Genomic DNA, 14,015 nt, shown 5'->3' on the forward strand with positions numbered 1-14,015 from the left:
ACGGATTCACTTCCCGGCAATTACACCTCCTTTTTCGAACACTAGACGCGATAAGTTGTTTTTTTAGCACAACTGCTGAGATGAATAAAATGTGAGTTGCTGAGATCGTTGATGGTCCCAAGTTAGTGAATTGAATAGCTCTCCCGGTCGCAGGAACCAAATTTCTGGTTGTAAGTGCCGTACGATGAACGAGATCGAGAGGGCTCTTATTGTCCTCTAAAAAGCCAGTATCACTCTTCCCTTCACTTAAATTGTTCTTCGAACAAACTAGAGCACTAGCAGGGTTCGAACTTGATTGCAATTGAGGCCAATATACTTTCATATAACTTCATTTATGAGTCAAAATAATTTACCATTTATTACGGAATGGTCACGATCTTAAAGTATTTGAAAGAATGGGTCTACGGAAGATATACTCATATGTATGAACAGAGTGGAGATGATATCATGGCCTAGATCTAGCTGGCTAGGTATTACATAGGTTTTTTTTACAAACTTATTCACTCGTCTCGAGAGCATAGGACCTCGACAAGGCTCTTCCATCGTAGACGATTCTAGGCTGTTGTTTTTTGCAGCGTCCCACGTGATGTTGGCATCTGGTAATTCGCAGCACATCGACATTCGCCAACTGATATTTGGCCGACCGCGACCTCTGCTCCCTTGCGGGTTCCAGTCCAATGTTATTCTCGTGAGGCTATCTGATGGTTTTCTAAGCGTGTGACCTATCCATCGCCACTTTCTGCGTTTGATTTGTCATATGATGAACTCCATACATGACAATGTATGTATAATTGTCGCCTACATCAATTTCTGTGCGTTTGGTCGAGTTCCTCATCCAATTTGTGAAGATCGTTTTGATTTTGCCTCACAAATGGAGGGATATACAGTTTTATGCCGCCTCCGAACAGAAGATGGTTTTTGAATTAAGAAAAGAAGATAAAAAAGAAGACAAGGGTCTTCTCTGCGTAAGGAGGATTAAGTGGAGAAGGATTTGATTTTACATGATTCCTATGAGGAAGAAACGACTGGTGCGCTTCGCTAAAAATCGAAAGAGTCGATACAATCATGACAATAAGGGAAATCGCGCTGGTTTGAGAGCGCTTTTTTCATTGCCAAAGAACTAAAGATGAGGCTATTCTGGTAGGTAAGTAGGTTATTCTGTGCCTTTGATAGGAAACGAAAGCAATCTTCCACTGTGAGCTGCTCCCATCTGACCATACTGTCATTTCGAGCCTCTGCTATCAGCAGCTGACCGCATGGATGCAGGACAGAATAGATGGATAAAAAGCTTTTGTGTCCTGTCAAGACAGCACCAGGCCGCATACTTTTTTAACGACTCACCAGAAACCCCAAGAGCAAGAATGGAAGATTCTAACGCATCCGCCGTACAGTTGAGGCCTCAAGAAAATCTACGGAAAGAAGCCCATTTACCAATAGAGACCAGAAGTTATGAAATTACCTTCAAAAAGGGTAAAATGTATCTTACAAAACGGGTCTTGGGTCTTGACCGGATCATCGTAACTACATCTGTAGACTTCATCGTCGAAAAAAATGCGAAAAATCCTCAAACTCTTTACTTGACCTACTTATAATAAACGGTATTGGTTTATTGAATTTACAATAGCTGACATATTAATTTTTTTTAAAGAAATCTCAAAAAAAATTAACTCTTTTTTCAATTGTAGGTAGTAAAATTTGATATCAATTCACAATTGTTTTAGATTTGCTAGGAAATGATATCACTGCATGCGAAGAAATGAACTGGAGTGGAATGCTAGTGTGGAATTCCCACGAAAGAAAGCTCTTGGCAAAGAATGCACAAATCACACAAGACTGAGAAGCTGAAAATAGAGTACATTTGCTTCTTTTCAGCATCTCAGTAAAGATCTGATTATTCATTCAATGCCAAGAGAACTTTACATCCATAGGGTTCGCATATCACCAGAAAATTAAATTCGTTTTTGTCTACTAAGAAATTTCACAAACATTTTTTGTCGCAAATTTGTTTTCCTGTAAACCTATATGCTTTCAAATTTCAACTTAAAAAAACAAAAAAAAAGACTTAGCAGTTGATAGAGTTAAGCAGTCAAACCGTCAAACCAGTCTTAAGCTCCTGCATATCTTGGCTGTGATCGCTAGTCTCCACAAAAATGCAATCCATATAATTCTCCTGGCTAGAATAGACATACGGCACCACAGCGCTTGATATCGCAGACTGTGTCGGCTCTGTAACGCTTTGTTCTTCACAATTTTGTTGTTGCTTTGCTTTCTTCAACGAGTCTTTGAATTCTTCAATAATGCATTCGCGCGCTTTCAGTTCAATTTGATTGATCGATAACTCAGCGCTAAGCGCTTTCAATTTCTTTAGCTGCGAGCGATTTATACGCTAAAAAGGAAGGAGAGGAAGGAGTGCCAAATAAGTAAAAGGAGATGAGAAATGATATATGAATGTTTTTATTCATTCTCGCTCACCTGCGTCACGACAAGCTTTTGCTTAACTTCTGTTGTTGGCAGATTCTCTACCACTCGTTTCAGTGAGTCACACACGCGATGAGTTTCCTCCAGCTTTTGCTCAATCTTCTCTTTATGAATCTCTTGTTTCAGGTTTCGTCTGAAAGAGTTAAGTTTCACAAATTCAATCCATGGTTGTGCCGATAGTTGTTGAATATATTTCAGGACATTTTTTTCTTTACTCATTTAAGGGCCGCTACTTTAAGACCCAAATATTTTTTAAAGGCAAGGTTGGACGGAAGAATCTGGATTAAACATGCCTCATAGTATTTAAAATAAGAGGTTTTATTGGAATATTTTAATAACTCGAGTGTACCTCCCCATCAGACTCAAGTTCAGGTTACCGGACCACTGCACTATATCCCAAGCAGAGGTAGCGGTCGATGATGGTGCACTCGAAACTGATTAGGGAAGTCAGTCACTTCCAATCGCATCCGAATTCTTTGATATAAGGCTCATCTGGGTGCTTGGTCATAGCGACATTGCAGGAAACTACGAGGCAGATGAGCTGGCTAGACAGGGGACTTGTGAGATAGTTACTCTGCGATATGTGAGGATTGGGATCCCGTTGACTACCTACGGTCTGTTCCTGGAGAGGTGAGCTTTACGTCACCTTAGCGAATGCTGCAAACTTGTAAGGTCGCGAAATCTTTCTAGCCACGAGTGGTTCTGAGGCCTTCGAGGGATCTCCTGAGGTATACAAAATCTTAGTCCTTTTTGCGTCAGTTGAATGAAGGATGAGGTGGAATCATCTCAGCACTTTCCCGTAAACTGTCCTGCTTACGTAGGACTAAGATTTAAATATCAGTCTTCGTTCGGGTGTCTTCACTAAACACACATACATCTGAAAAAAAATGGGTCTACCAAGGTAGATCTCAATGTCAGATTATTGTTAAAAGCTATGAAGCTACGTAGATATCAACTTCATAAAACTGTTTAGATACAACGTGATTCATAAGACTTAAAATGCGGAACCTTAAAAAGTTCCACAAGATTTCGATAGACTGAATTTGAGTTCTTGATTATCGAAGCATCCCTGAAAATGATGATGCCAGTTGTGTTAATCGCTTCATACTACTGGTGAAATTTATCAGGTGTAAGATATCTAAATCTGCTGCAAGTATATTCGCAGATGTAGCAAAAAGGACAGCCAAGATAACTGAGTCTCAGGACGGTGAGAGCAATGCAGCTGAGGAGAAGAAGCTGAAATGATTCCATTCCATCCTCCAGAAGGCTGCTACAGAAAGTGTAACCGCGTCGATATCTAACGGGCAATGCCACAAAATTCGACAGCTGTTCCGTCGAGCGTCTTCGATCTACACGTAACCAGAAATACCTCTCACGTTTGTACACTAACACAACGCCCGCTGAATTCACGCTAATCCCACCTTTCCAGGAGCAGAGCATTGATTTTTAAGGAACCCCATACCCCTCATTTCACGGTGCAATCACAAGCCTTGGATTGAATGCTGCATTGTCCTGTACATACAGATATGTAGGGGTACGAATTTGTATGAGCAAGATGAAAGAAAAACTATCAATATCACTTGGTGGCCGCGATATAGAATACCAGGAATCTATTAAATATCTTGTTATGTACATTGATTCCAGACTAACATTCAGGGAACATCTTAAAGCTGTTAATTTGAAGGCGACAAAGGTTAACAACAGACTTTTGGGAATGCTACCGAATATAGGAGGACCATAGGGCACCAGGAGAAAAAATCTTTCCACAGTGATCGATGCCATAATGCCGGACGCCTCTCCAATCTGGGCTAAAACAAAAAAGTGTCATTTTACTGCAGGTCAATACAGCAAGTGCCTTGAGAACCAGACCATGCGGTCGATAGTACGATGTTGGACGATGCAATCTGCGTCATAGCTAACAAAATTCCTACAAGCATTTGGGCAAATGAACAGAAGAGGTACTGCTCGAAGGGTCCCAAGCCGACAGAGGAACTCAAATAAGCAGTATGGTCTACCTCGATAGATGCAAGGCAATCGAAATGGGTACGGTCACCAAAAAGCCGGTGGTCGCATAAGTTCCTCCCATGGCTTAACGAGTGGATCTGTCGATAACACAGAGGGGTCGCAGCTTTTCAGCGGACATAGATAACTCCAAAAATATCTGTATCGCTTTGACTTGGCTGGTAGTTCTTATTGCCCAGAATGCTTGGACGAAGAGGAGCTGCCGAACATGTGGCCTTCTATTGCAGCAGGCGCGCTCATGAACGCGACGATGTATAACACAAAACGCGTGGGTTTCTAACGCCCAATAATCTCGGCCCAATAATAAAGTCGGGTGAAAGCTTTTGCAACACGAACTATTCTGGAAATGATCGCAGCAGCAAGAGCAACTGCCGTATTGCAAGATGTAGAGTATTTTTAGTGGCATTAAAGTCACACACTGACTAAGGGTTTCGATCGCTTTTAAAGCTGGTAAAAACAAAATTTAAAAGAAGGGGTACTTGCACTAACCTATTGAGCTTCATAAAATAGAGCCGTGTTTAAGATACCAAACCACTACAAAGCAATTGTTTCTCAACCAAATTCGAAAACCAACCTGAAAACTCTAGAACAATTTTGGCTAAAATAAGCCTTTCTTCTCATTTACTCCCTCACCTTTGCAACATCTGCACTTTCTCCAACAACTGATAGCGATTCGGATCTTCACCCTTAAGTATGCGCCAACGATGCACTCCAGTCGGTGTCTTCGCATCCTCCGTGAGTGAACGCACTTTGATGCGTTCCTGGTTCAAAGAACGCTGTAATCTTATGATTTCTTCACGCATATCTGCTGTACTCTTAATGGCACGCGTCAAACAATCACGTTCCGTTTGCAAGTTGGCTATTTCCATTTTCAGCAGGCGGATATCCTCAACGCGCTGATTGTATTGGGTCTGACCTGCATGTAGAATGAAATAAACCTTTAGTGAAATTGGACATATTTGCATTTCAGCACCTTGATCCAAAGCCGCTTGTGTATTGCAGAGTTTGTCGCGCAGCACTACGATCTCATCATTGCGTCGCACCATTTGCAAACCAATCAGGTTCTTCTCTTTGCGCGTCTCGTCCAGGTCCTGTGACATTTTCATGAACTTCAACCCATCCTCGTGTATAGTCTTGTGTAGATTCTCATTTTTGGTTTTAATCTCACGCAAATCACGCCGCACACTCGCCAGCAAATTCTCCTTGTTCTTCAATTCAGACTGGAGCTCCTTTTTTTCGTTGTTCAAACGCTCTATTTGCAGATTCAGATTGGCGATCTTGTTTTGATTGACCATAATTTCTGCGGTGAGTTGTTGTATTTGATGATTCGTTTTCTAGTGAACGAAATGAAAAAAAGAGTAAGTGGAATGCTTCCCTGCTTAAAGCTGAAAGCAAAGATCTTGACCTTATGACCTTTGGTAACCCTCAATATTTTAGTTAACAAAGCATTTTTATCCACAATTAATCTACTGATCTCGTACTAATTTCGTGACTACCAATAGGTCAGTGATCCTTACTTGCGCTTGTTTGTAATTTTATGTTTGGTAATTAAAAAAGTGCGCCCTCGTACCGTCTGTAGTACGCGGAAATTGTCGCGCTCCTGCGTGCAGGTTTCCAAACTTCGCCTGAGGCCCATTTTCTCTGAGTGCGCAATCTCCAATTGCTTTTTGACGTTGATCAGTGTTAAGTGCTTTTGTTGTAATTTCTCGCTGAGATCCGCAACTTGATTCGATTTCAACTGTATTTGTTCTTCAAGCAAAGAAGTTATTATTTAAATATTTGGATCGACTAACAGAATTTAACCATAATTTTTTTTTTTTATGAAATTCAACTAATTTCTTTATACTAATTAAAATTTGTGACTTTATTGAAATTTGAAAAACATTTTTTTCACTTATTGACATCTGCCACCTTGACTGATAAAATATTTGCTTGAAGTTTTGAATTTGTAATCAAACCTGAAGATACTATCGATATCGAAGTTATCGATATCTACAAATATAGATAATATCCCCGAATACCGATTACTGCATACATATAACTTGGATATCGATAGATTTGATGACATTGGTAATAGCCTGTAGATAGTCGGGATCTGTATGTCTTTACAACGAATAGCTAGAGTAAAAAATAGATAAATAATCGGCATATACACGCCTGTTAGGTGTTTGGCCGAGCTCCTCCTCCTAATTGTGGCGTGCGTCTTGATGTTGTTCCTCAAATGGAGGGACCTACAAATTTAAGCCGACTCCGAACGGTTGATATTTTTTATAAGAAGCTTTTTCGTGGCAGAAATATTCTCGGAGATTTGGTATTACCTGCCAAGGGGCGGCTACTATTAGAAACATCTTTTCCTATAATTTTCGCACGGAGATTCGAACCAACGCACTACCGAATGGTGGTCACTCACAAAGCCATTCGACTACATCGGCAGAGATTCCTCAACGAAAATCAGCCCACATGCGACTTTTGGTACAGGAACGGTTGGTTTTCGAAATGGGTAAAATCGAATGGGTGGTTAACCCTCACTTTCCATATAACGGTAATTCCCAAAACTTCAAAAATAGCGATACTTCTCTCACTAAGGAACAAAATTTGGCACAAAGGTCACGTGTGGCAACTAAGTTATGATATTATGTAAAAAAATGCAAGCAAAGGAAGCTACAAACAAAATTTTTTATCGATCTTCATAATAGTCTGCCTCTAACTCTGAGTCATGATTCCAACGCTGCTCCCACGATAGAAAGTTTACTTAGAAACCCGCCCAAGCTAACAAATTAAGCTTCATTGGCCTCGTACACAACGATATGACTGTTCCCTTGAGGTGCGACTTCATCTTAGCGAATAAGGAAAAGTCGCAGGAGGCAACATCGGTGCTGTAGAGTGGATGCGGCAATATTAGAATGCCCTACCAGTGCGTTGTCGTGATGCAAGATCCAATCATTCTCATTGAGTTTGGGATTTCCACAGTGAATGCGTGCCTTCAGCCTCTCCAAAACGTGGACAAGGAACTAGCCAGTCACTGTCTCGCTTTCGTTGGCCACTTCCCACTTCCACACTTCCCTTTTCCACACGCCGTTGGCTTAGTTTATAGAACTCAGGGGAATTCTCAAATATCCAGGTCTCATTTCTAGTGACAACCTAACTTATCAGATATTCTGCCTGGCCAATCGATTTTCGAGTTGTTTGTACTCATTTTCACAACGCCACTGTTTAATTTACAGATTATTTATAAGTAGCTATCACTTCCCGAAACTATTATTTTTCTTTTTGTTCTTTTTCACATAAGACATGGAGCGCTACCACTTAACTCAAGAAATGCAGAGACATACAGTTATCGTCGGTATTTATGCAAATCACACCGATTTGGAAATCTCTAGATTTCTTAAGTGCGCCCATTCATTCGCTCATGAGGTTCGCAGTGAATTAGAGCCATCATGCGGTGCTGCAGAATCTGTTGTAAAACGCAAAAGCCATGAGCAACGCCCTGACACTGTGCGGTCTGCAGAACTTATTCAACAAGTGGAAATGGATCATTGACGAGGACCTTTCAAAATCACTGAGGGTCCTTGTGAGGGAACTTAATGTTTCTAATGAATGGTCTTATCCATCGAGTTGTCCATGAAGATCTTAAGTATAAATCCCACGTTATGCGCAGAAGACAGTTTACGTCGGAGTAAACACGAGAACAATGAGTTGTCGGAACAAAACGCCTTCTAAACAAAATGAAACACCCTGAAGCACCTGAGATGTTATATTATTATAAGTCCCCTGGATTACTACGTACGGGGCGAAGTTGAGCGTGATACAGAGAAACATTCTCATACTGCATCCTCATGCAATAATTTCCGGACCCGAATCACTTTAGGGGTAACTTTATTATTTTTATATAGAACCACTCATGACATTTATTTTTTAAAGATAATCCCTTTGAATGTTAGCTGCAACTGCGCCGCAATTCGGCCATCCGTAAACACCAATTTTGAATGGCTCGCTGGAGGACTTCGGTCGGTCGGTCGGTCGCTATCTCGTGAATACCTTCAGTAATTTTGGCTTCATATGCTTTAATCGAGGCCGGTTTATCCACAAAGCATTTATTAGACTTTACATACCCCCACAAATAAAAGTCCAAATGTGTGATATCACACGATCTTGGTAGCCAATCCAGACCGAGAAAGGTACGAGACGAGAGATAAATTGCTTACGCATTGGTTCACGGGCTGTATGGATGGGTGGCAAGGAGTGTCGCCTTGTTGGAACCAAATGTTGTGGAGATCACGATGGCTTCAATTTCCGGCGTAAAAATGTCGTTTATCTTAGCGCCATAGCGTTCGCCATTCACTGTTACATTTGCGCTAGGCTCGTCTTTGAAGAGAAATCGGCCGATGGTTCCTCCAGCGATAACGTGAAAATAAATAAGCCTTTGAGTGCAAGTTGCGCCCGGTGTGGCCCAAATTTGTTTTCTACGCAACTTAATTTTCACACCTCGCAAGCTACCACGTAGGTAGATAGGCAGGTAGTGCTCGCTCATTTGTAAAAAGGGCTCACTTAGACCTCAAGGGTCCATTCCACCAGTGCTGTGTATTTGGAGTCGAATTATTACTTTATGTAATTCTTGATGCAAGTCAAGTTTTAACAAGCCGTTCAGTATTTTGCCAGCAATATCCTTTAAGGATGAAAAATATGTTGGCCCTAGACACATTTGTCGAGTCTTACAAAGAGCTGGATAGTGGCAAAGTAGGTGTTCCAAAGTACCCCTAATATTCGCTTCGTTGCATGTGCTACCCCCTCACTCTGGACTAACCCCATTTCGGCTGCACGCTGTGGAATGAGACATTGTAAGTAAGAGAGGATTTTACTACTCGGTTGCCTACTTAGTAGCACAAAGTAGCACTTGTTGGCAAAAGAGACCTACAGTTTCAAGCCGACTCCGAACGACATATTTTTTATGAGGAGTTTTTTTCATGGCAGAAATATACTCGGAGGTTTGCCTGCCGAGGGGCGACCGCTATTAGAAAAACTTTTTCTTGATTTTGGTCTTTCACCGAGATTCGAACCTACATTCTCTCTGAATTCCAAATGGTAGTCACGCACCAACCCATTCGGCTACGGCGGCCGACTTATCGGCTGTATAAATGATCCTTAAATAATCTGTACCGGATACACTCGGGTCAAGTTCAGTTCCACCCTTTGCAGTTTTCTACTTCGTTATTTGTTTTAATTTATTTTCAAACCTCAAAGAATACACCGACAATGAAGTTATTTTCCGTTTCCAAGCAACTCAACTCAACGCTAATTTTTAAAACATAAAAACACCTACCTTGTTGGTATTCGATGCGCTCATGTAGGGTCTCAACCTCTTGCGCCATTTCGTCGCGCTCTTTCTCCGCTTTTGATACGTTCAATCGCATTTCGTCGAGTTTCACATTCAACTTGCTTATATCCAATTGCAGTCCGTCGATATGAATCGACTGCATCATGATGGTATGTTTGAGGTCTGCAATCTGATTGTTCAATTTGACAATATCGCTGCGCAATGCGTCTCGTTCATGTTGGATGTGCTCCTTGGCACGGCGCAATTCATCGAATTTATAAGTGGAATTAAGCACATCCTTTTCCAACGCATTGATTTGGTTTCTAAGCAAAGTACAAACAATCATTACTTAACCAACGAGAGGGTAGTCCATGAAGCACTCACTTTAGACGCGTTATATCTTCGCCCAAGGTATGATTTAGCCGGTTCAGTTTGTACAATTTGGATGAGATGGAGCTATGATCTTGCACCGCTTTCTTGTATTTTTTGGTTAATTGAGTTATTGTATTGGCCTTTACTTTATCCTCCAAACGCAACGTTCTAATTAAATCCTCATTCTCACGCACCTCTTTACGCAGATCGGCTATATCTTCCTCATTCTTAAGTATCTGTCTGTTATTCACTATGTTGTCATTACGCAATTTCTCCAATGCATGCTTTTGCTGATCAAAATCGGCTACCTTTCTCGCTAATTTCCTTTGAGTTTCCATTAACTGACCGGCAAAACAGGTAAGTAATTAGTGATGAGTAAACAAATAAACAAACATGGATACGACAAAAAATGACCCCGTTACCTCACGATTCACGGCATCGAATCTCAAGGCCGTGCGCGTATTGATCTCCTTCTGATCATCCAGGTTGTTTAGAAGACTTCGAATTTTGATCTCAAAATTGCCCTTCTCCGTTTCGAGCTGGCGAACTTGCATACTCAACTTTACTATATTCTCTTCATTGTTTTTGTTCATATACTCGAGAGATTCGGAGTAGTAACGTTGAAATTGTAAACGCTTCTCAAGATCGTTTACTTCCCCGTTGAGACGATCGCGTTCACGTAAGATAATATTTTTATACTTCGATAAATGGCCAAATCTGAGGACGAATAATAGGAATTAGGAATGGAAGGAATTTTATTATAATCTAGTAGACAGTTTTTTGGCATTTCTTTTTTAAATATGGCATCTGGCGTATGAGCGCCGCGGCAATGAGTTGCAGAGTCCGTTTGGTCAGCACAATTTTTTACTACTTCTTCTAATACATCGAGCCGAATGGCGTCAATGGTGGCCTCAATATTGCAATAAATCGATTCTTAAGCGCGCTTGTTGCTGGCACCATATCGTCAATGTTAAGCTGATACATTTTTTGGAAACAAAACTTCAGTCATCATTGCTCGATAGTGCCCGCCATTTACCGTAACAGCAGCTCTTTCTTCATTTCGACAGAAATAAGGACCGATGATGCCGCCAGTGCAGTATAGTATTTTGATCAATGGTGATCGAGAATCCGAAACCGAAATCATTGATCCACTTAGGTAGGTAGGGAGGATTGGCAGTCGATGCCACTTAGACCCCGAAATGGGACCGTTGTGAGCCGCAGGGGCTGGGCTACATAACCCTTTCTTGTTTAAACAATCCTGAGCTTTGGACAAAGCGTAAAAGTTTGTTCATACCTAAAGTGTATAGATTATCCATATTTCTTAAATATCGGTACTGCTTCTGGCTAGAGCCGGGCTTGTGCAAAGAAGGGGTTAAATTGTTTCCAACTTCTCCTCATTCCTACAGCTACGACATAAATCATGCATGTAAACGAATCGAATCTCCTTGCGAGACTTCCTATGATACAATGTTCTGTGGTGGCCCCTACTAAGTTCCTAACTTGAAGTCTACTCACTTGTATAAAATTCTTGGGTAGACGTAAATTTAGCCTTGGCCATGTTTGCCTTGCAATTTCACAGGTATTGGCACTAATCCATCTTTTATTTACAGAATTGATAAGTGCGTCCATAACAAGAAGCTTACAAGTTTCGAGAGGGACGCCTTTAAAATAATTTATATGTTTGGCATACAGGTTGGCAAGTTGGTCAGTCCTATATTTTCCTGGTACAACTCTGTAGCCTGGAACCCAGCATAAGATAATACAATACTGTTTAGCCATCCCATCCCATCCCATTACAAAATTGGCGACAATGTAAGACACTTCCTGAAGTTATTTGGAAAGCGTCCAGAACCCATAGGGCAACTTGATAGATAGGGCAGATATCTTTTGAAGATGTTTTGTTAATCTCTAACCATCTTAAGGCGTCATGAATCACGTTTATTTCCGCTTGAAAAACACTACAGTGATCCGGTAGTTTAAAGGATTCACTGATCAAAAGCTCATCGCAATGTAACCCTGATCCTACACCAGTATTTATTTTAGATCCGTCCGTGTAGATCTTACGGGTATCTTGAGTCATGGATCTTCTTCAAGCCATTCCAGTCTAGAAGAGATTTTCACTGAGAAATCCCTTTCTAAGCAGGGAATAGCAAGGTGATAATCACAATCATTGGGTATATCCGTATAGGAGTCTAAGATGGTTGAATGTCCATGTGTGACAATCTTCCATTGAGAGCTCGCTCTGAGCCTTAAAGCGGAACAGGCCGCTGAATATTTGCAGAAGAGATCAAGGGGTAACAGATGTAACGTGTGAGAGCTACTGTAGGGGCGCTCTATAGGAGTCGATTCGGTCCTGAGGAAAAGGCAAGTATCTTTGAGTATAAAAGCGAGATCCGCCAAACGCTAGCCCGTGAAAATCAGCACCATTATTAAATAGCATTCAACGCGTGCATGCCGCGAAGATCAATTACTACCCACCACAGGCGACCAGCTCGAGCCGATCAACGAGACAGCAGAACGAATGTATCTCAGTCCGGACTCTGGTGAGTTTTCTGCCGACACCTCCGGTCGCTGTTGTGCTTTGGAACTGTTTCAATACTTTCCGTCCTTTTAACAGTCGCTACGCCTCATGCCTAACTTGCGACATTACGAGTTTACTTTGTTTCTAACAAACCGAGCCTCAGGCGAAGTACTCAATTTGTCTTTTATTCTACAAAAGCATTTGCAAAGTTTGCTTCTAATCGAAACTTACTCCGATGTATTATCCTGTTTCTTCACCTCCTTACTCTCCATTCCTTCGCATTTTATCATCACTTCCTGCAAACGCTCCTGTGTGTCTTGTTCGCGCAATAACGAGGCATCACTCTCCATCCAAGCCTTACCTAAACAAGCATCAAAGGTTAAACATCAGCAAATATTTCATCATTCATCACACAAATGAGTGCCTCCACATACTAAGCGCTTCACGCAGCTTTTCCATAGCCTCTTCTGAATTAGCAGTCAGCTCCAAAGCTAAGCGCAACTTATTCTCCGCGCGTATCACTTGTGGTCTCAGCAGGGACGTCTCTTTTACCTCATCGGCAAAGCGACGATGTAAATTGAATATTAAGTCCACATATTTTTTTATTTTCGAAGCCTCGTAAGTGTGGTTCACTTCCATGAGTTTTTGTATTGTCTAAGAGGGGCGATAGAAAACAAAAGAATTAGGTGGGCCAGCTGGTCTGGTCTGGGCTTAAATTTTTGCCATCTCACCAGGTTTGCTGCTGAGAAGAAGTCATCGTTTAGGTCTTCCAACAAATCCAATTCATGGTCATATATAGAAGGGTCAGATAATATGACTTGCGGTTCCGGAGACTCTTCCTTTATGGACTCCTTCTTCTTTTTGCCTTTGTCTTTACGCTTTTTCGGTGGCATTTTATTTTAATTTATTTTCGTATATGCGCCAATGAGAAAATTTATGGAAAATAGATTTCTAGCAATTTTTTTTGCAGCGTACAAAATAGTTTGGGGAAGATGATGTGATTTTTGTAAGAAAGCTTGTTTTTTTCGATTTGTACGTTTATTTGCTTTAAGAAATCTTTGCTATTTGTATAAATATTTCTTTCTCTAAATATATAATTTTTCAGTTTAAGAAATTTATTTGCTTCTTGTTCAAAAGTGATTGAGTGAAAAAACATTGTCATTGATTTAAAAGGAAATTTTTTCGAAAAGTCGATCATAGAAATGGGATGTTCACATAGAGAGAGAGACGAAAAAGTATTCGATACATCTTTTTAAAAACTTATTTATAATATATACCTATGAAATGAGATTTTCAGCTATTAGTACA

At 40.9% G+C, this 14,015-nt stretch overlaps 1 protein-coding gene across 1 annotated transcript; it reads right to left on the reverse strand.

Moving 5' to 3' along the window:
- Positions 1-1,587: 1,587 nt before the first annotated feature.
- LOC128860571 (cilia- and flagella-associated protein 58) lies at positions 1,588-13,783 on the reverse strand. The gene is made up of 11 exons (XM_054098171.1): positions 13,439-13,783; positions 13,142-13,361; positions 12,939-13,068; positions 10,609-10,903; positions 10,199-10,527; positions 9,821-10,137; positions 6,071-6,249; positions 5,474-5,834; positions 5,134-5,416; positions 2,473-2,611; positions 1,588-2,386 (listed from the first exon to the last, which is right to left on the reverse strand). The coding sequence occupies exons 1-11, from the start codon at positions 13,598-13,600 to the stop codon at positions 2,087-2,089; spliced, it is 2,715 nt and encodes a 904-aa protein (XP_053954146.1). The 5' UTR covers positions 13,601-13,783; the 3' UTR covers positions 1,588-2,086.
- Positions 13,784-14,015: the final 232 nt, after the last annotated feature.

The sequence above is a fragment of the Anastrepha ludens genome, chromosome 2 (assembly GCF_028408465.1).
Source record: "Anastrepha ludens isolate Willacy chromosome 2, idAnaLude1.1, whole genome shotgun sequence".
Lineage (NCBI taxonomy): Eukaryota > Metazoa > Arthropoda > Insecta > Diptera > Tephritidae > Anastrepha > Anastrepha ludens.